The 22,754-nt window shown below is 36.7% G+C and overlaps 1 protein-coding gene across 3 annotated transcripts in view; it reads right to left on the bottom strand.

Moving 5' to 3' along the window:
- Nucleotides 1-1,765: 1,765 nt before the first annotated feature.
- The window catches only part of CDIN1 (CDAN1 interacting nuclease 1), a 127,329-nt gene continuing 106,340 nt past the window's right edge, over nucleotides 1,766-22,754 (bottom strand). For all 3 annotated transcript variants that reach the window (XM_082059107.1, XM_082059106.1, XM_082059108.1), the window contains 2 exons: nucleotides 4,523-4,673; nucleotides 1,766-3,675 (listed from right to left, as the gene is read on the bottom strand). In XM_082059107.1, coding sequence (XP_081915233.1) covers nucleotides 4,538-4,673 — 136 coding nt within the window. In that variant the 3' untranslated portion in view covers nucleotides 1,766-3,675; nucleotides 4,523-4,537. The remainder of the gene's footprint in view (nucleotides 3,676-4,522; nucleotides 4,674-22,754) is intronic.

Raw genomic sequence — 22,754 nt, 5'->3', positions numbered from 1 at the left:
ATGGTGAAGTTGCTGCCAAGCTTCCATTGTTAGCTAGTTCATTTTTCAGCAGGCACACTTCAGGTTCCTATCACACCACTGTAAAGAGCAAGCCCTTGAGGTTTCTTCTTTTGTCGACGTAATAAAATGGTTATTTATGAATAACCTGCAAATCCACAACAAATGGCCCTTCGTGACTTAGAATAACATGATAGGAGGAATTTTTTTTTTTTTTTTTTTTTTGTTCCATAATGTTAAATTAATACTTGAGTAGAATTTGTCTTAACATATTTATAATCTCATTCTCTAAAATAACAAATGCATGTTTTGAACAACTGTTATTCTTGCTCAGTATTCATCACCTAACTGCAGAAGCTCCCTTCAGAACCTGTCTAAATAGCGAGACTACTTCCGCTGAAGTAAAGGAAGAATCCAGTGCATTTTTGCATACCTTTTGTTCACCCATGCGGAGTTGTAATTAACTCTGATAAATAATAACAACCTGTAGGATGCAGCTTTTGCCAGAATGATTGTGGTTTGAAAATGGGGAGCTATAGCCATCTCTTCCCTTCCAAGTCACGCCATGCAGGTTTTGGCACAGGAAGAAGGCTAAACCTTTGACTTCAACAGACCTTGCAGAAGTGCAGCGCACGCAAGGCATGAACTTGCAGGCAGTAAGTGTCCTTAATGAAAGAGATGGCTGCAACAGCTAAATTCCTAATACTGGCAATGCCTCTTGCCTAGTAGCACAGATGCACTCTTAGTCCTTTGTACAACTACAGGAGTGACTACGCTGTGCAAGAGCTCTGCTGTGTCAACATTTCCAGCCTGCAGAAATGACCTGTGTTTCAAACCAAGAGAATGAAGGAGAGCACCACAACGCTTAAACGTTACAAGGCAGTGTGGAAATTTGAGGACAGTCTGCCTGGTACCTGAACCTCCTATTTAAATTAGAGTAAGAGCAAAACTGCTTGAGATGGTGGGACAGTCCAAATGCATACAGAACTGGACACAGCACTCTTCAGATGTAGCACTGGAAACAGAAGCAGGCAGCAGAAAACACAGGACAGAATTTTCAGAGGGGAAACAAGGTCAAATGGGAGAATACTGAATAAATAAATGAGACATTGTTAAAAAAATTAAAAGGGGAGGACATAAAGGCAAATGGAAAGAGCTGTAGTAGTCTATATGGTAGAGAAATCCGAAAGTACCAGGAAGGAATGACTTTTTGAATGAATGAATATAACAAAATAGGATGAAAATCCTTCATGATTTATGAGTACTATTATACTAATGTGATAAAATAGTAACGAGGTAAGCACAGTAAGACATTTGGTCCTTTTTCTTCAGCTTTAGAGCAGAAATTTTATTCTACTCTGAGCTAGCTTTAGGGGAAGATTATTAAAGTCACAGCAATAATGAGTCCCCAGAATACTGGAATGGTAAAGTTTTTTCTTTTTTGGTACTAGAGTGTGACCCACGACTGTGCTGTTCCTCCTATACGAGGAAGTTTTACTTCCCTGTTCAACAAAATTACATGAATTTCTAAAGCTCAGAACAGGCCTTATTACAGTGCTTGTAAGAGCAGATGCTTGGCAAGTTTATATACGCCAGTGAGAACATCATTCAGTTTTATGCACACTTCTGTTTTCTGGCTTGGCATAATTCATTAGCACACTCCTACAGAATACTCCATAGAACTGGATTTGGCTTTAATGTTAAGGTTCTAATAACTGCAGCATTGTTTTTTAAAAAAACAAATCAAACAACAACCAACCAACAAACAAACAGTAGTCTCATCTCTTTAATAGTAAAGTTGATGTTTACATATGACAAAAAGAGACAATACAAAAATGAGAGGTTTTTGCAAGATGTAAGTAGGAATAACAAAGTCTTATTTTTTTTAATGTTCTGCTTTCGATATTTAAAATAGTGACACTGTAATTTTCATAGTGGCAAAGCTTTTTCAATCACATGCAATGAAATTAGTATAGTATGTACACTTTTGTGGCTTATTTTGTCCTAACACAAAGATTCTTAAAGGGGCCAATACATAAAGATGAGGTCAAAGCTTTGATTAAAGACAGCTGTACTGCTTTCCAACCTGTTATGTCACAGCATTAGGTAGAGGAATAAATAAACAAATACAAACCTAACCTGATTTATCTGTGTGTCCCCACATAAATTTGTTTAATGTAAAAACAAATAAAGCAAAGCTTTGATGGAGATTGAGCAGAATTTTCAACATCTGTGCAGATAAATTTAATTTATTCAAAAAGAAAAAGCAGCATTAGTGCATCATGTAAAAGCTGATTTAAATGATTTCATACAACAGAAAGCATATGCGCTAGCTAAAACAAATTCAGTTTGCCCTTAAAACCTATTTCACTCAGACAACCATTACTTCTGAATTTTGTACTAGAATAACATACAGTTATTTCTTATTTTTTTATTTTCTTCTTGATTTTACACATTCCCCTAACCTAAACCACAGTTAAAATTCCCAGGGGCAGCAACATCCTAAACGCAGCTTCTGTGTAGCATCGGGCAGGTACACTTCACAGATTGCTTCTGTGTATCTTAATGGACAGATCCTTAAAGCTCGTCAGGTAAAATAAACTAAGCACAATAACATGAACATGAATGAGTTACAGGTATTTGAATATTTTTTTTTTTAAATAAATCTTTCCATTGTAACACACTCAAACCCAAGAAAATAATCTCTGTGCAGCAATAACTCACCGTAGTGGAGCTATACTAGCTTACCTTTGCAGGGAGGGACAGAGTACCAGGATGACTAAAAATATTTTTTCCTGAAAATTTAAAGATTAGTCAGAATGACAAACTCCTGGCTGAAGCTTAAAATAAATTGTTAAAGCCAGGACTAAAAATTCTAAATAAAAACACTCTGTATACATCTGAAAACCATAGCTGAAAAAGGGAATAGGATTAATACCCTTTCTTTTAACTCAAGGCAAGAGTGTAAAATGTCTGCATGTGATTTTTGAAACCATACGGGCACACGAAGTACCACCTCAGCTAAAAAAAGATCATGAATATGCACCGTGATGTTTTAAAGACCCTTTCCTTATGGAAGAGGTTATCAACTTGTGCTTTAGGGAGACTGTTACCACACCTTTAATTCTACAACAGAATCTGTACCTCTGCTTAACCTCTCTGAAAATCTGAACATGGTGAGCATACACGCAAAACTCTCATTCACTTTTAAAAATATTTTGTTCTCTCCCAAAAGCCAGTTAGCAAAGAAAAGAGTATTAATGAGTGTCAAGCCCAATGAACTGCTATCATAAAGAAACTTCTAATCGAGAGCACAAACCTGAGGACCAGTACTGCCCCGAGTGGCGATGAGGATGGAAGTAGAATGAGATTGAACTCCTCAAAACTTCAAGGAGGATGAACACCCACCTCAACATACCTCTGATCTCAGGGGTTCCAATAAGCGAAAAACAATGCTCTGACAAGAATACGTAAGTACACAGGAAACTTATGCCCATTTGTGTGCTTTATTTGTCCTGTGGAACTGATCCAGTATGTAGCACTGTTTTATCTTTTTTTTTTTAACTCCCCTTCTTGAGCACTAGGATGGTAATCTTCTTCAGAAGTAACCCACATAGAGAGCTCACACACATCGTTCTTTCGGACTTCAGTATGCCAGAAAATTGCATGTTACAGTACCTACAGGGGTCAAGACAGATTCCTTCCTTAAAGCCAGTCAACAGAAAAATTCCTAGGTATAGATTCCCCAGGGAGTGGGGAGGTAAAGACGAAACACAAGTTATTTTTGAGTCATTAAACTACTTTTTGAAAAACTCACAAAACTACCCCCAAACTTCACAGGCTTATATACATAAATCCTTGCTCTTCACTTTCCCACCCCCCGAAAAAGGTCCCCTAACTTAAGATTATTTTTAGCTGTTAACTTGGGATTCCATTGTTGACTTTAGCAATCAGAGAGTGATGAAACACATATACCAATTATTCTCTCAAAATCTAGCTATTTACTGTAACAGTCAGAACTTACATGATCCTGTCTTACCACTTGGGCTTTATGAGCTACGCATTATATTGTTTTAAGCCCCAGAATAACAGTCTCTACTAATTTTCCACATCAATGTAGGTGTTTCAGTCGAATCACTAGCATTGAATAAACTTGTGAGCGAAACCATAAAAAAGCTCCTTATGTTTAAAGGTGACTCTGTAACAGGCGTAAGAACCGAAAGTTGCACCTTTCAGCCTCTGCATTTTTTGTTTAGAACGCTAGAAGAAGCCATCCGGAAGGAAGGAAGATTATGAGTATCTAGAAACTAGCTGTTTGACAGAGACAGAAATGCTGATAATGAGTGGGTTGTGTCTGTCTTTTTTGGCTGATCACAACAGAGGTCTGAAGCAAAACAGAAACTCTTGATATGTTTGTGTAAAGAGGCAGTAGCGTGAGGCCGGGCGGCAGGAGTTCAGCTGAAGTTCAGGGCAGATGCTGCCATTAGTTTACACCGCAGGAAAGTAAAATTGCTTCCGGATTTACCTCTTCCTCCCAGCATCAGCACTGAGCCATGCTGTGTCGCAGAGTCACAATGTCAGTAGGAAAGCAGTCTTTTAGCAGGATACCACGTTCACGATGGCAGTCCAGCTCTTCAATAAATCCATACCAGTAGATGACTAATCCAGGGCCAAATCTATCAAGGAAAAAGGAAAATGAACTTACGTGACTGTGCTAGGTGAACTTTAATTCCCCACCTCTGCAATTCCAAAACAAGTAAATCTGTTAATTTCATGGCAAAATTGTAGCGGGTATTAGACCTCCGTTTAGTTTTTAAATTTTAATCAATGTTGAATTGATATATGTCATTAATACCTGATTCCATCAACAAAAATGCTATTTAGAGACTCAAAAAATCCACATAAGTTTTCTTTTTCTTTTGAATACTTTGCACATATTAGTAATAAAAGACCTATGCCTTAAATATTACATAACATTTAGTAATTCTGATACATACAGAAGTCTCTCTTGCCCTGCACTCTGCTTTCTCAGCTTCGGATTAAAAATACAGGGGCTTATGCAAGTCCAGGTTCATGCAAATTATAATACCATGAAGATAACAATGAATCCTTAAAATATAATTTCTACAATGTGCTATTATTCAGGTAAATATTAATGTAAACGACAAGTCAGAAAGAAAGTTTCTGCTGCTATGTCTCTGAAATGTGCCTCAGGGATTCCTCAGATATTGCTAACTCTGTCTGATCCCCACCAGGCAATCTCAGGAAGTAGCCCCATGGACTATTTTACCCATCAGGAAGTTCAGACCTTCAGGCTGGGTTCATAAAGAAGTAATCACTATCAATCACTGTGTACTGCGATATGTTTTGCACATCAGCTTCACGTTTTTCCTACTGAGAGCACTTAATTAAAGGGCAGCACTACTTTTGGTGTAGTGTTGCAGGAATTTTACAGTGAAATCATAAATTATGAATGTTGGGTTAGCAAAAGGATGTCTAAAAACAGAACTGCTTTCTGTAGTCTAACATTACAGCAGTCTGTACAACATTAGGCCAAAAAGCTTTTTCTTTCCTTGATTTATTATATGCTGTAGTGAACTTGCCAAAAACAACAGTGCAGGATGAGCTGTTAGATACCGTCTGTACAAGAAAAAGTTCAATAAAATGTCATGTAATGGTTTATATGCAGAACCGTGCTCAGGACTCAACCAATATGGTAGGTAATTTTTGTTAATGTTTAATTATAATAAAAATGTGGTGGGGGGATGCACAGCAACCTAAATGTCCATTTAGCAGACAATACAAGCACTTAGACCTGTGGGTAGTGCCAGACTGGCTTCATTAGGGTGGTTTCTTTCCAACAACGGAGGGAAAACTCTATTTGATGTGCTTATGTAATGGAACAGGCATCAAAGGAAGAAGAAACCCCTGTGGCTTCCTCCTGCAGTTTCTATTAGACACGGTAGTCTTGTGCCCAAGACTGCTGCATAGCCTTGTAACATTTCGGTTTATGGCTACTACTCTTCAACCTAGAAGTGGCCGCAGTTTAGTGGCAAAATAAATTATCCCTCAGCATAGCTGCAAATGTGCTTTTTGCAACAGCAAAATGATATTTGAAAGTGGAAAGGTTAAAACTCTGACAAATCTAGTTATACTAGCCAACGTATTCAAACACGTTTCGCATTGAATAAAGCACAGACCAAAAAGTGGCTCATAAGGAAGCATGATGCTGCCTACACCCAATTCCTACGTTTTCTCTGGCTGGTCAACAACTTCAGCCTCTGTTGTTTCTAAGGGCTTCTCTCCGTTTTCCTTCGCTTAAGTTCATGTGGGGTCAAGAAGTGCACGACCTCCCCGTAACACAGGGGCCAGCTGGCCCAGCAGTAGCGAGGAGCAAAGGGTGAGTGAAGCCAAGGGCTGATGCTGCTGCCTCCCTGACAGGCAGCCAAGTGCAGAAACAGGACGGGCCTGCTCCTGCTATTTCACACACTGCGTATCTGTTCCCACATCAGCCAAACACATAAAAGGGGTAATTGAGTGGGGATACACTTATTTACTAACCAAAGTTATTTTAAAAGCCACAATGCCCAGATGATAGGGAGCAGACCCTACATTTCTAATGGGCGACTTTATGCGAGGCAGAAGCTAAGAAATGTACACAAGTACCTACTCATTACGAGTGCTTGTGCCAGGTAGAATCTCGATGCTAATGAGCAGCTGCTCAGCCCAGGTTTTGCGGGGCTCATTTTGCTCCGTGTGGCAGTGTGAATCCCCTGGCCACCATAAAAACACATGGGGCACTGTGCTTAAGTCATTTGTTATTTTTTTGAAATCGTAATTTTTAATAAAATTAATATTTCGAGACTCCTCAAAAGGCTAATTTACGTCTTTCTAGCAAATCATCACAGCTCAAGCACAATTTTTCAGGAATATTTTGTGCTTAAAAATTATGTTCAGAAATGCCAAATCTGATGATAAAAATTATATACAAGAACATCTGCATAGTGTTAATTGCAGGAGCAAGTACATCTTTAGCATGAAAACATCCATCAATCATGCTTTCGACTATGTTATTATAGCAAAACTATTTGCCCTCTGCTGCCTAGGTTGCACTACTATATGGTGTCATTCCTTCTGTTATAGCTCTATATCACATAGCCCATATGTATGATCACATAAAAAAACATACCATACTTCTGTTTAAAAACACTTAAGTGCAGTAGTTACGACCAAAATTAACTTGTTGGCACATTAAGCATTTGCCACTGACTATCAGGAACTCCTGCTGCTAAGTGCTAATTTCTCTCTCATTAACGCCCAGAGTTGGCAAATCACAAACAATGCCACTGGTTAATTACTGCTGCCTTAATCTGAAAAGACACTTAACCTTTTTGTGTAAGGGGATGAGGTAGGGAAGTGTAGCCTAGAAATGAGAACTATCTTTTTTAATTTGACTCCTTCCAAAGTACAGATATGACACCATGAAGAATGAAATTCAGTGCCGTGAATTACAAAATAAAGCTACAAATTTATTTCTGCCTCAATCAGAACATTCGACAAGTTAGTGACTAAGCCTGGTTTACACGGGAGAATAAACTAAAATGACAGAATGCTTACTCAGTATTTCTGTGGAAAGAGGACTCATTTAGTAGCACTGAGGAGAAGAAAATAATTTCGGAAATACCAAATGGTTCTTAAACTATATAGATATGGTATGCAATATAGGCCAGGTTATCCCATTTCATATGGAAGAGAAAGTTTAAGCTCAAAACAAAAATCGAGCTTACAATGTAACAAACTATGGACTCTTATGGATTTTGTTCAGAAAAATGGTATAAATCCCTAAAAATGTGCATAACTTGTATTTTTTCCTCCCATCTTTAATTCTTCTCCTGAAAAGCTTAGGTGTGAAGGAAAATGCTCAAAAGTTATACAGAACTATAGCCTTACCTATTCCAGTGAAACTACTACTTCTAGAACTTTACTTTTATATGGAGGTTCTTTTTAAAGCTGAAAAGAAATCCAAGTAACTAAAATTCGGTTGATTCCATGCAGTAAAAATAGAATAAACAGGAAATATAGAGGCAAGCTTCCTTCAGAATACAATAAATACAGCAAGTGAAAATTGTCCACAGGTTGTATCAGTTTACTTAAAAATCAACATGTAGCTACCATCATATAAAGCCTGGTTTAGTCACTGTCTAGTTTTGACATTAGAAGTTGTGACTACAAGGTAGTCAAAGCCAATCCAGCTGCACTTCGGCGTGGGGCCAGAGTGCCAATAGCCCATGGATTAGTTTAGGCCTAATTTAGGCTTGATACAGAAGACTAAATTTAGTCTTAAATACTAAAGGTAGCAGACGATGTCATTCAAAGAATCAACCAAAGGATTTGAGATAGATGCTGGATATAAGTTTGAGTATAAATATAAAAGATAAGTTTGAGTATTGTTAAATATAGTTACAGGCTCAACAGTGCTTGAAATAAAACCTAAGCCTGATCCTACTACTCTAAAAAAGTCAGCTTTGTTCTAATTTAAGAGTGTTCAGAGGAACTTTTGTACTAGTTCAATGACACCAATTTTGAAACACAACCCTCAGTTAGAGGAGTATAGATTTGTATAGAGATAATGATGGGACACTGGGTTTTGTTCTTGGAAAGGAGTGTAACAAAGATATGCTGAAAAGCCAGGAAGGTAAAATTCAAATAACTCAAAGCCAAATGTTTCTTTTTTTTAAAAAAAACAAATTGTATCATCATATAAGCCAAGGGATCACTTAAGAAAGAAAACAGAAAGAAAAACCTAAGTAAAATCTGAATCTGGGTTTAACTTGCCCTCCAGTTGAACCAGTTTTGTGCTAGAAAAGAAAAAAGACTCTTATTTATTTATCAAAGTGGCCTAGTAGGCTCACACATATTCTACTTCACTTCAAGAGAAACTACTATGTCTTTTCTTCTGGAATGTCTGTGTGGGGTCCGTACTGGCTTCTAAGGATTTGCCTAGACATGTGGCTGTTACGAGTGGATTTTTTCACCATCAAAAAGCCTTGCATGTGGTTTTATGAAAAATGCATTTTCAACACACTGCTCGATACTGAGCAGAAATGTAAAACATCTTGCAATTGTTTTAAAGTAAATGTTCACTTTATTTATTCTTAGTCTATTTGTTATAGATGCATCTCAGCATAATGTAAATAATTTCAATTCCAAGAGACTCTCATAATGAAATGCTGGCATATGAATTATTATTTCTAATGTGCATGTATTTAAGCAAATATTTTATCAAACAGATCCAGCTGAGTATTCATGTTGTACAAAAGCATAACAGTCTACCTGGATGGTGGTTTTAATTTTGAAGGTGACATATGAATGTGTCTTCGAAGGACCACATTCTGGTCCCTCGCTTTTTAACTTCAGATCATCAATAGTGTCCACAAAAAATCTGACTTTGTTTCCCTGTTTTTCTTTTTAAACATCAAGAATACTAGAGCATTACCACTTGCACATCACTACTTATTTCCTGGGAAAAGGAAATGACAAAAAACTCACAAATAAATTATTAAATTCTGAGACAATTTAATATGGTTCCTGAGAATCACAGTTGTTATGTAGTACTAATAAACCCTGAAGATATAATAATTAAAACCTCCGATAATATCTAATAAGTTTACTGTTTAGAGACTCACAACTTTATTTTAGCATACTTGTAGAAGTCTCATTTGTGTCAGTGGAGGGAATTTAGATATTGGCAGAGCCCGGCTAGTAGGCAACAACTGCGACCACATTTTCAAGTAAGGTCAATTGGCATCAGCCAGCCAACTTCCTTACGTCTAGACCACTTAACTACTGCTGATGACACAGCACTATATATCTTGGCAAACATTTAATAGCCACTGCTCAGAAACTGACTTTGATTAGCAAGAAATTTTTCCATTTAAACAGCTACTAGAAGCCTAGTTCAGAATAGTTTATAGCAGGGTAGTATTTCTGCTACTGTTCATTTATATAGAGTTTTAAACTCAAATAAGAGCACTTGTGCATAAAGACAGTGCCTTTTAAAAACTCTGAATGCAATTTAAAGATAACTGTGGGGTTTATTATCCACGTCACTTTTTCAATCCTCCACACACTTTTGTGAGCCAGTGACACACACACATGCTGATTTAAACAAAAGATGCCTTCCAGGCATTACACAGCACCTTATTTATTTGACTTCACCAAATCTGGTCAAAAGAAAGAAAAAAAAAAACCCAGTACTTAGTAAAATCAAGTAACTGAATGATTTTTTTTTTTACTTTAAAAATCTGATTCTGAACCTGTAACTCAGAAGGCTACAATATTTTGGGGCCCAACACCCTTAAGCTACTTAATATTGTCTTCCTCCACTAGCAACTACAGAAAAATATATTTGCTGGCAAAGTTTAAAAAGTCCTGGTGACATACTTTTAAAGATAACAGGAAACTAGTAAGCACTATATCAAGCCTCAAACAGAGAAGTTAGCAGCATATTATGTCTTAAGGATCCAGGCATCCAGTTTATGCTGCTTAAGGTAAAATTAAGCAAGTAAAACCTAATCTGCTTTAAGCTTTGATGTTACCACAGTAGTTGGGGGAAAACTTACTTCCAGTGAAGACAAGGAAAAAAATTAAAGTCTATTAATATTGTATGAGACTCCCATTTCCAAGGAGGTTTTGACTCAAAAGTGGGAATTTCTTTCGGGCTGAGAAAGGTAGGCATTTCCATGAATGCCAGATATTGATGTTATTATATATGCAGTTGACGTGGAAGTTGGAGTTGTCAGGTGAAAAAAAGATGGATGAAAACTAATATCGGGCCTCTGTCTCTATAGTCTCACCTCTCTTGGATATAACTAAATCTTAATGATATATATATTTTTTAATTTAATATTAGTTGTATTTTTATTTCTGCAATGAGGCTGTTAAGGCATCAATCAATTACCAGCATTTTATCAGGCTTATAATATGATTTAATTGCTTTCGGCATTTGGAGAAACAGAAAGAAGTCAAGTGATATTTATGTGGATATAAAAGACAGTTTAAAATATTTTAGAATTTTGCACAGCACAATTTTTAAACGCATATTATTAGATGCACCAGAATCTGTGCAAGTCACTGTCATTAAAATATTGTAAATACAATATAACTTTTAGCTGCATAATACATTTTTAATATACAAACTGTCGAAACACATTATTCACTTACACTTATTCATTGAGATCTGAGTACTGTTCTCCAGGCAAATAAAGGATTTTTATAATCCTCAATGACAAGTTAGGGTTTTTAAAAAATATAGTTCTCATGGAAATTAACTTTTGAAAGCTATGATTAAATAACATTAAGGTTACACTGATTTACAAGGATCAAGGCTTTCTAAGTGAAGACTGATGCAGTGAGTGAGAAAGAAAACACATACTGGCTCAAGGCAGCTTGTCAGTAAGATGAGAGCCTTGAGTGAACTTTGAATTTCTCAAGTTTTGTTGGTTCATGTCCTACTTTCTATTGAAACATATGATTTTGTTGTTTATTAATAGCATTCCAGATGTTCATCTTTCAAAGTGCCTGTGTGTACTTAATGCAAAACTTTTCTTTTTTCAAAATCAGGTGAACGCTTTGCACATCTGACTGTAAGGTTTTGTGCTGTAAACAGAGACTATAAGGTGCCCCTTATGCCTGCACTGCAGGACTGGGCTGAGGTACTGAAAATTAACACGGTACTCACACCAACATTTTAGACAAGAATTGGAAATTATGGCCAAAGTTGTTGCTGGTTTTAGTGGTCATCACTTGGGTGTGCATTTTGGAAATGAATGCATTTTAGCTGCCTGGGAAGTCAGTTCTAGTATCTATCTAAAAGAGGTAACAGACAGTGTTCCAGGTACCTTACTTGGTAATTTGCAGATAGGTCCAAGTTTGCTTGAAATCACTTAACCATGTCAATACAGGGCAAAGTGACTTCAGGCACCCTGGATGATGGGCATAACTAAGCAAAAGAAGCTCAACCAAAAAATCTCAATCTGAATGTACAATATAAGAAAGCTTTCTACACTTTTTTTCCCCCCCAAGAAGTGTAATAAATTCTTTTCTGATGGAGATAATCTACTACTCTGTATTAGCTGTTGCATTTACATATTTGTCTTTTATGACTCAAGGTTAGAATATTGTTTCACTGTACCTCTACAAGTGCATTGATGTCTTTCTGTTCAAAGCAGCAATACCTTCCACCCTGCAATGTGCACTTTGACGACTAGATTACTAAAGCTATGCTACTTCTGTTTAAGTTGTGCTACTTGTATTGATCAGTGAAGACAATGCAAGAGCGTTGCTATCCTTTGAAAAGGGGGTGTTTGCATTACAGAATTATTCCATAGATTGTGGCTGGAAGCGATGCTTTCTGATTAAACCCAGACAGAGAATGGTGCTTCCTGAGGTCCTTGCTTGTTACTCAGTTTCCCTGAGAAAACCTTAAGCCATTAGTTCACTCTCCAGAGAGAGTCGATGCAAAGCCGCTATTGTTGGATTCTGCACATTTGAAGCTGTGGATCAGTGTTGAGAGAAGTTACTGAGCTTATTTCAAACATTTTGTTATATTCACATCAGTCCTCCCAAAGGAATGCTTGGCTGCAAACTACCTCTTATCCCAGGTGATAGAAAACATGAGAAAAGCTTTTGAGTACAGTTAGATTGAGGTCCAGGCAGCCACAAGTGCTGGTCAACTCATGTTGCCATTAGCTGATTAATAGTTGTTTATTTTTAGGGCTGGAAGTAACAGGCCATCCTAAGGCCAGTGCAAGATGATATCTGAATAATCTGTGAGTGCCTCATAGTTTGCAGCAATCCTTTCTTTCTGTGCAGCTGTTTATCTGGTGACAGGACTTGCCAGAGCGATAGGAAATGCCAAAAGTGCATTTAACAGAGGAAGCAGAACTGCTCTCATGGCATTTGATTTTTGTTTAATAATTATTGTAAAATAGAACCAAACTAATAGGAAAGTTGTTCAGCAATTTTTGATAGCAAAAATGTTGATAAATAAATGCACTATATAGCTGTGTGTTTAGCATTTGCCAAGTATAAATCTTGGAACCAACATTAAAGCTACCTCAAGACACTTTGAATGAATTATTAGACAATTCGGTATCTCCAAATCCTTATACACAAATATACAATAAAACAAACAATGTAACAGATGAATTAACAAATGGAGGACAGCTCATTTGGGCTTCCAACTTCCCAGATCACAGAATTAGTCCAAGACTGATAGTAAATCACACTGAGTACCTTCACACAACGTTGCTTAGCAGTTAACTGCCAAACACACTATTGTGCATAATTGACAGGCAGAAATATTTTATGTGTGATGCTGTACTTAAATTTACTGTCTCTCAAAGTGCGAGTCTCCTATCCATATTAAGGAGGGAACAGATGAAAAAGAAAGTACTATGTCTGTTGCACATTACTGTGGCACCTGATGTCCACCCAGAAGGAAAGCAAACACCTCCTCCAACCTGGAATATTGTTGCTGACTTTGGAATCTGCTGGCGAGCTGTACTTGTGCCTGGCGTTCACTCTTTTCATTACAAATCTATCACTTGGGTGTGATGCCTGAGGCTCTTCAGCTTGTCTCCCAGTTGATACATACACCCAGTATCTATACAACCCAATCTGGCCCTGCCCTACTTCATATTGAAAAATAACTTAGTTTTTACTTGTTGTCTGTTATTTGGACAAAGAGTGCATCCTGGGCTATGTCTTAAGTAGCAAGTTGTATCACTTGCAAAATATCCGCTCTCTCAGAAGACTACAAGAACATTTCACATGGTTTTAGGTAGAGACTTTAGAAGACCATCAAGGCAATTTGCAGAATTGTTACATTCATTATTAGATCAAGTAAGTGCAAAACTGGGAACGTGCAAAGAAACCTGCTTTCCTTTTCCATAAGGAACAGTTTTTTGCCTTCTGTCTCCTTCACTATATATATATATATATATATATACACACACACATTCTTTATTTGTATCTATCAGTCAAACACTGCATATACCTTCTGAAAAATTCATAAAGCTGTTTAGATTTATTTACAAGTTATGTGGTCTTTCTTAGTATATACCACCACTAGAAACAATTTAATTTCAACTTACTATGCACGGAACCTTTCCAGGTTCACCATTAAGGTACAGAATTCTGTTCAAAAGGATGATATACAAATGTACATTGCCATGTAACCAAGCCTAGAGGGAGGGAGAAGAAGAATCAGAGGAAGGTCTGAAAGCAATAGCAAATTAGTCGAGGTAGTCAGTGACATATCACAACTCATGTCTGATGAGAATTGAGTCAGAAGTCAGCAACATGACAAAATCACAGTAGTAGGAATATTTTCCCTCATATAATAATATGTTGAAAATGGTGGAAGACAAATTGGACTCCATATTCCCGTGGTGGTGTTTTGGTTTTTTTTTTAATTGATCTTTGCCATGCCATTGCTAGATTGTTCTTGTGTCAAGTCACTCTATATACGGCATTTATGTCAGCTGTTCCTAAAGATGGTATGAAGGTTACTATCCAAATAGCCACAAGGTCTCTGTATTAAATATAGCAAAATCCTTTCAGACAAGTTCCAGACAAATTGAGAGTGATCATTTGTTTTGTTTGTTTTTCCAAACAGTCAGTGTAATATACACAGTTATACTATTAAATTGGAAGACACCATAAAAACTACTGTATTAAAAATGGGAGTCTGGCATCATCAGTGGGCAAGATATTAATAAAACCCATGAAAAATGTTGCAATATTAACATTATGTGTGTGACAAGGATTTTTCTCATTTTTTGCTGGTTTCGCTGTCTGGTAACCATAATTGCTAGATATTTTAAACATTTTAAGAAAACACAAAAGAAGAAAATGTCCATTAAACATAAAACTTCTGGTACTGAATCATCTTTTTGCCTTAACTGTTTGCCTTAGTTTTATCTTACATGCACTGTATTTTATAAAAGAATATTGTTGGTTGGCAGCCCTCTAAAGGCATTAAAGACAGCACCAGCAGTCTCTTTTTAAATGAAACCGAAAAAACATGAGTTATTGAGCTGCTAGTCCTATTCAGTTCTGCTCTCTTTATGACAAAAGCAAAACTAATAAGAAAGAAATGTAATAACAAGAAGAAAATTAGTGAAATATAGCTTTTCCCTCCAAAAGTAAATTAAGCTTGCAAAGACGTAGCTTGGATCATTGTAAACAGCCAAATGCCAACCAGTTTTACCAACCTGAGACTTGACTAACTTCCACCTGAGCAGTTACCTTCTTGTTTTCTGGTTCTCACATCACCTAAAAGCTCAGATTAAGTACATTAAGTGATAAGATTAGTAACTGTCGTGGGCAGCTGTCTTTCCCTCTCCCTTGTCAGCTAAAACTTGAGAGGAGTTTTTTGTTTCTTATTTACTTTTCAAGCATGCCATACGTTCAAAATGTAATGAAGGACAGAGCTTAAAAGTGGTTCCTGAATTCCACGGTTGCTGTACTCTGACAGGAACCTCCCAAGAAAGCTGTCTTTCACACAAATCCACTTGCCATGAACAGCCATAATGCAGCTTAAGGAGAGGCTCTGACATAAGGTTTCCATCTGCTCCACCTTGAGCACCGATCACTGAGTATGTTGAAGATGGGAATGACACCCTCAACTTGAACTGAGTAATGGAAGCCCAATATAGACAATAAAGCATACTTAAGATATTTTTTTCTGTCAGTCCCTTCAGCTTACAGCACTCTTGCAAAGAGAAGGGTTTCCCGAGAGGAAAAAAAAACACCAAAAAACCCCAAACAACAAAAGAAAAAAGTAGAGTCAAAAAATGAGAAGGGAGAACAACCACAACTCATTAAATTAAAAAGTCAGTGAACATTCAGGCAATTTGAATGATTTCCTTTGGCTTCTAGGATCTCTCCACACCAACCCCTGACTTTTGCTAAAAATTTGAAAATCTCTCATTGCACCTTTGAGGCATCATGTTTTTTACAAATTAGTATTTCTACACTCAAGATAACTTTTACATGTAGTTTTAAATAACTGAATTGACTTACAGGTAGGCCTCTGCACAATAGACTCATACACCTTAGCTAGATATTACATATTACTGTCTGCCAATATAAATACACTCAGCAAGTGTGACCCCATCTTCCTGAGGAATGAGATGAATTGACAGTGGGATTTGGAGCTTTGCAGCACCATTTTGCCGTGTGGAATTCCTCTAATTGCACAATTATTCCCTTCAGGCTACTGAGATCCAGACTGACTGATTATCACTTGAAATAGCATGGCATGTTCTGTCCTGGTTATAAAAACTAGTTACCCAGTCAAAAAACCCAGCTGTCCCATACTCCTCCTCCCCCCAGAAGTACGTGGCAGCACGATGTATGAATGGGTGCAGGCACAGACATTATCTTCCTCAAGCCTCCTAGGCCTAAAGTGCTAGGATGAACTGGTAAAGGAAACCTTGCGCTGCTCATACAGGTATTGTATATCTGATGAGGGTAAATACGACTTCCACTCAGAGACTGGTATATTTCTCCCTCTCCACAACTGCTAAATCCACATTAACATTTTTAAAAGCTATTTCTAAAGCCATACCAATAGATTAAGCATTATTTTTAGTTAAGTTCAAAGAGAAGAAAGAGTGCAGCTTTGCCTGCTCTACCTGATTTCACTATGGCAACAGCAGAAAAACGGTAAATTCAGGAGATTAAGAGAGCTACAATTCCAGCTGAACCAGCAAAAGTAAGAATTAAAAATTAAGTTAGAATTTCTTGATTGCCTACAGGCACTTTTGAACCGTTCTTTAATTAAAAAAAATCAAGTCAGACCACATATAATTTCTATAATTTTTGATAAAAATGGTACAGAACAGTATAGAACAGCTTCTATTTGCTTAAGTAATGTTTCCACTTTAATGTACTTACTTGCTCTCATTTGCTTAACACTGCCAATATTTAGCATTGTGCAAATTTATGGAAATCTGGCTTTAAAGAGCTTTGTGGTACTGAGTGATTTTTAATTTTTTAAAAAGTCTTATACTGAAGTGACTTGATGAGTTTCTGGAATAAATGAAATATATCTGAGTAGCACATAACAATGTCTTGTGACATGCTGTGAGCTAATACAGGCAGCAACATGTTATTATTGAGGGTAAAATAAGTTGATTGGTTTTACACCGGTTTACTTTGCACAAAAGTCTGTCCCGTGACTATGAAAAACTATGGATAAAACCTGATAGATTTGTAATCTTTTTCCATGGGCATTTAAGGACAATTGTGCATTTGCACAGTACCTTGCTTATATACTGCAGGAGTTGGGACATTGTCTAATATTTATGTTAGAGGAACCCAAACTGTATTTCACTTCTTAGAAAACAAAACAAACCCAAACCAGATGCTAGATTTGGATCACTACTGTGTAAATACATAATAAACAAAATCTAATAAAAGAGCAGAAGTGGTGACAGTAAAGAAAAACTTTTGCCTTGTTGATAGCACTGTCTGGCAGCCATGATCAATCTTAGAACATTTGTTGTAAAGACCCAGAAACCAAACCAAACATTTTAGACAGTGTTCAAGTTATCCACTTTTTTACTGCCGATAACTATTATGACTTACGCGCACGATCTGCAATTTTATTGTAACATGCCCAAAATATAGATACAGTTCTTTTCAAACTTGCACATAGATATACAACCTGTAATACAGAAATTATATTCCCCTCCGCTTTCCCAGAGGAAGAAGGAATCAATCTGTAATACAGTTGATTGCTACACGTTCACAAAGTGATGCAGCTAAGGAAAGGGGAAAATAATCCTATGAAGGGCTGGGAGAAAGATTTTCAGTAAAAATCTAGAAATCTTGCCTATCCTTAAAGACTTGTTTTGCCCTCATCTGGAAGCTCTAGACGGGTCATTCAAGACAGACATGTAATAGCCAGGTACGGAGCAAAGGGAGCAAAGCTACCGCAACGTCCAGGGAAATGAGCAGCTCCTCAAGGGAAAGAACAGATGAGTTCGGCCTTTCCTGCTCAGGGGAGCAGAGGCTGAAAAGTCAGGTAATTGTCCCCTACATCAGGGAGACCAGTGCTCTGGGTCTAGAAAAAACTTTCAGTGAGGGCAGTGAGACCAAATCACTTCAAATTATTTTAAAATCCCACTTGGTAAGTTTAACAAAGAGGTTATAAGACATGGTGTTTATGATAGCTGGGTACTAGACATGGTGGCAAAATCTTACACATTTTTAAATGCAGTACATGGAACTAATAATACAAATCACTCTCTCAAGCAATTTGAAATACCACCACTGCTAACAAAATTAAATACAGACTCAAATGCTTTTTCCCAACCTGAGGAACAAAGACAAATGTCTGTATAAGACAATGTATATTTATAAAATAACAGAAAGTTATTCAGAATCTGTAAAGACAAAGAGTTTTAAAAAAGGTAGGATTAAAAAGAATCTTCTTTTCAAATGAGCAATATGAATATTAACCATTGTTTATTTTCACACAGTCATAGCTTAATAATTTAATTTTCATAAATAATAATGGACTGACTGATTTTTATCAAAGGTAAAATCTACAAGTTGCGAAGTTTTTCTAGGCTTGGAAGATAAATACATAAAGACAAGAAAACTCTTCTAGTTTCTGGATTCCTCCTAAGGTTCTGGTTGTAATGTAGGTAGCTCATAAAAGGTTCCTGGGACCACCTGGAGAATTGAACTCCATGTGGATACTGCAGTTCGTAAAGCACAGAACAAACGTAACAGTAACCGAAGGCATAAAATTCTCAGTGGAGAATTTTTTACCTGTAAAACAACTTTCTGGCAGCGATAAGTGTGACAGGTGGGCTGCCTACTAATGGAGTATAATGCAAGGCCTGCCACCTCCAGCAAACTTGCCCGCAGTAAGAATGGCTGAATAGGGCTGAACATTTTTGCTTACAAATGAGCTTAACTTGTCAGTAAAACTGAACAAAGCAATAGCAACTGAATCAAATGTGACAGCAAAACCACCATTTTATGCACACACTTTATTACAGTTCTTAACTTTGTGTTTGTATACCTAGTGAATTTATGCTTCAGCATGTCTAAAACTGAATTACAGAGACACACACATAGGCAATATTCTTTACGGTCACCTACCAACTGAACAAGTAAAAAAGAGGGTGGTTATTCCAGAAAAAAAAGAGTGTACGCTCAGTGCCTTTGTCTTCCCTGTCCGGTCACTTATAGAACAAAAATATTTACTGTGAGGATGAACCATAAAGTGTCAGAAATTAGATTCAAAGCGTGAAGAAAGAGCTACCCCTACTTCCATAGACTGCTTCTACCAAGAATCTTTCTCATATAACACGTTTCTGGCATACTTAAACAAAAAATAAGAGGCATGAGAGATGCAAAAACGTTTACAGAATATACTGTTACAGTGGATTTAGTCTTTGTGAAGACAAAAACGTAAAAACATACATAAAGCAGTAGTGTGAAACATCTAGACAACAACTAAAATAAAAATCCAAAAAGCATTATGTCAGAAAAGCAGACCGTTAAACCACAGTCCTCATTCAGCATTAACTAGCACTTGCCAACAAAATTGCAATGAAGGCTGATGACAAATAAGGGCATACTAAATGATGACACCTAACTGTTCTCCCCATTTCAGACATATAAATGGTCTAAGAGAAGTTACATGAGGAGCAAGCAGCCACCTTATAAGGGACTAAGTGAAATATTAGATATTCTTAGGATTTTTCCATAAAAGAAGAGAAACAAATTCAACAATTTTAGTGTACTATCAGATAGGTGAGTTTAAATATGAAGCTCTTAATTTACAATAAATATTTTAGCTTGATTAGCTTTTTTCAATGACTAAAGAGAAAATCAATGAATTGTAAAAGTAACTGCCAGTTTTGAAAATATTAATTGGAAGTAGTGAGCAAACTTGTTTTGGAATATTTCTGACTTATCTCTCTATGTTAAAAAGATCATCTTTAAACATTTATTTTTTGTCTTGCCCAAAGACTAATTATGACAATGCTACTTTTACAATAAGTGAACGGCAAATATTTGGCTCTCGAGAGCAGTCTTATGGGAAATGTGTATTATGTTTACTGTTATTTGATGATGAAATGTCAACAGACTAAAATATTTCTATAATAAATTATTCCATTCAATAAAAGCATCAATAGTTTGCCTGGTTTTAAAATACAATTTCACTATAATGCACTGAAAGAAACAGCACTAATGTAAAAGCTCTGCTATGTGCATTAGTCCATATTAAACCACAGCCCCTCGCCCCCTACTTTAGTGTATTGTTAAAGGTCTGACAAACCCACAGCTACAAGGAAATTCAGAGATCAGACTAAAAATCTTTACTTACCACTTTGTGCCTAGATATAATAATTCACTGACTGTATTAAGTACAGGCCAATAATTCTGAATTCCCTGTCTTTGTAGGTTTAGTATAAAGCCATGACAACAGACAGTATCTTCAAAAAAGACTGCCTAACGTTAAGAATGCTGTGCGTACACACACATATATTACATAAAACTGTTTATACATGTGGTCTTTTTTTCAAAACCTGTGGGGAACAAAATGGGTTTAATTACCTCACTAAAACACAAATAAAGAAATACTGACCATTCAATCAAGAGTTGCAGCCATTGGACTGTATGATAGGGACCTTCCAAATACAATTGAAGAAAACGCATCTCATAAATAATGCTCTGCCCATTAATGTAAAGATAAGTCAACTGACAGTTCACAGGATGCAATATGAAAAAGCAAGGTGGCCAGCAGGATGACAAGGAAATTTTTGCAACAGTTCAACATTAAGAAAAAAATCTTAATAAACAAAAAATTATTATTTTCTTGATAAATACTCTTGTTTACTATCAATACTACTGATTTTTACCCCTGTTTTGAAGCACTCCATCTCATTCATGACTCCCTTACAAGAATGGAAGGTAAAAAGATGCACTGAAATCTCTCACGATACTAAAGCATCTCACAGTTGTGTATTTTAATTTCTGGCATACATTGTGATCCCTACTTAATGGATCGTCTGTTCTTATGCCATTTTGATTATATCAGCATTTATCTTAGTCATTGATCAGCAACTCCATTTATCTTTTGTATCACAATTTGACATCAATACAAGAAACAGGATGAGATGCAAACAAAACGATATAGAATTACTAAATAATAGTTGATAATGAATTATATTTGCGATGCATGACTTGTCAGTACTAGATTTAACAGTAAGTAATGAATGCTGCTTTGTACTGCACTCCCATAAATTCAATAAAAGCAAGAAAAAAGCTGCTTTCAAGTCGCTAATCACATCTAAGGAATATTCCTCTTTCTTACTAGAAGTCAGGGATGGACATTAGATGTCCCTTCAGAGTTACTGTTATCAGAGACTTGGTGATCTCAGGTGGATCTCTATTAGGCATTTCTTCTAATAAAACCCTGCCGTAACTGGAACGCCCTCAGAATTCAGCTTCGTCCCGGGAAGTCACTTTTCTGGTTGTGATTCCCAGCTGTACGGGCACCAGAGAAGCAGTGCAAAACGCTGATGGGTGGGAGCTGGAATGGGCTTCAGCTGTACCACTGTTTCCTTTCACTCAGCAAAATCGGGAAACTCAACCCTTAACATTCAGTTTGACATCAGACTAAAAATGAAGAGTTTTAATGCAGAGGTCACCACAACAAAGGAACTCTACTATGTTTTGATTTAGCAACATTAAAATTTAGCCATTTTTTGATCAAAATGAAACACTTGAAATTTTTGAAGAAGAAATTTTTCATTTTAATTTGCTGAAACATATTTCAGCATTAAATGGCATTTCCTGTTCCCCCCCACCCCCCTTTCTTTTAACCTGTTGGGACGCAGCCAGACTCCCTCAACTCTAACAATGTACTATTAAAAAATGTTGTAGGAAAGATATGATCCTGCAGAGACACAACAGCCATCCACATTAAATACAGCGCACTACAGGACTGCAGTTGTTGCTTTAGTAAAAATTACATGAAATAAAACATTTTGAGTTCACCCAAGTAACTGATATATTCTCAGCTGAACCGAGGCAGACATTTCACTCTGACTCTTGCAGCAGAAATGTTGAAACTTACGAAAACTTTGTTCTCTGTCCAAAACCACCCTCAACAGTCAACAAAAATTCCTAAATAAATTTTCTGGAGTGACAATGATTAGTTTTAAATAAAGAAGAATACTATCAGAAATCAAAGAAACAGGTCATTTTAATATCTGATAACCAAAAGGAATGTTTTGGTATAAATGAATTTATCTCCACTGCAGTCTGATGAAGCTTTTCAGATTTTTAGTACTTGCTTATCTTTGTGAATACACTCAGGCATGCACATATCTTCTGAGAGGGCTGCTTTAACGGCTCAGCTTTAATGGCTCAGCCAACAGAAAATGTTAAAAGACACCAAAAAAGTAAGTCGTCATAGTAGTTTGTTTTCCATGAACAATGTTATCTACTTTTAGACCACCAGAAATGCAAGGCTGATCTATATATTAAAACAACCCAAAGCCAAAACGTGGAAAATAGGCAAATGAAAAAAAAACAAAACCAAAAAACCCCACCCTAAAACTGGAGGTAAGCTTAGTGACCAAGGAGACATTTTCAGTCAGACAACTTTAACTCAATATTTATTTTGCACTTCACTGTCCTATCTTTTAACTTAAAGT

This window comes from Streptopelia decaocto, assembly GCF_964273445.1.
Source record: "Streptopelia decaocto genome assembly, chromosome: 7".
Lineage (NCBI taxonomy): Eukaryota > Metazoa > Chordata > Aves > Columbiformes > Columbidae > Streptopelia > Streptopelia decaocto.
This window is presented reverse-complemented; position numbering and strand designations above follow the sequence as displayed.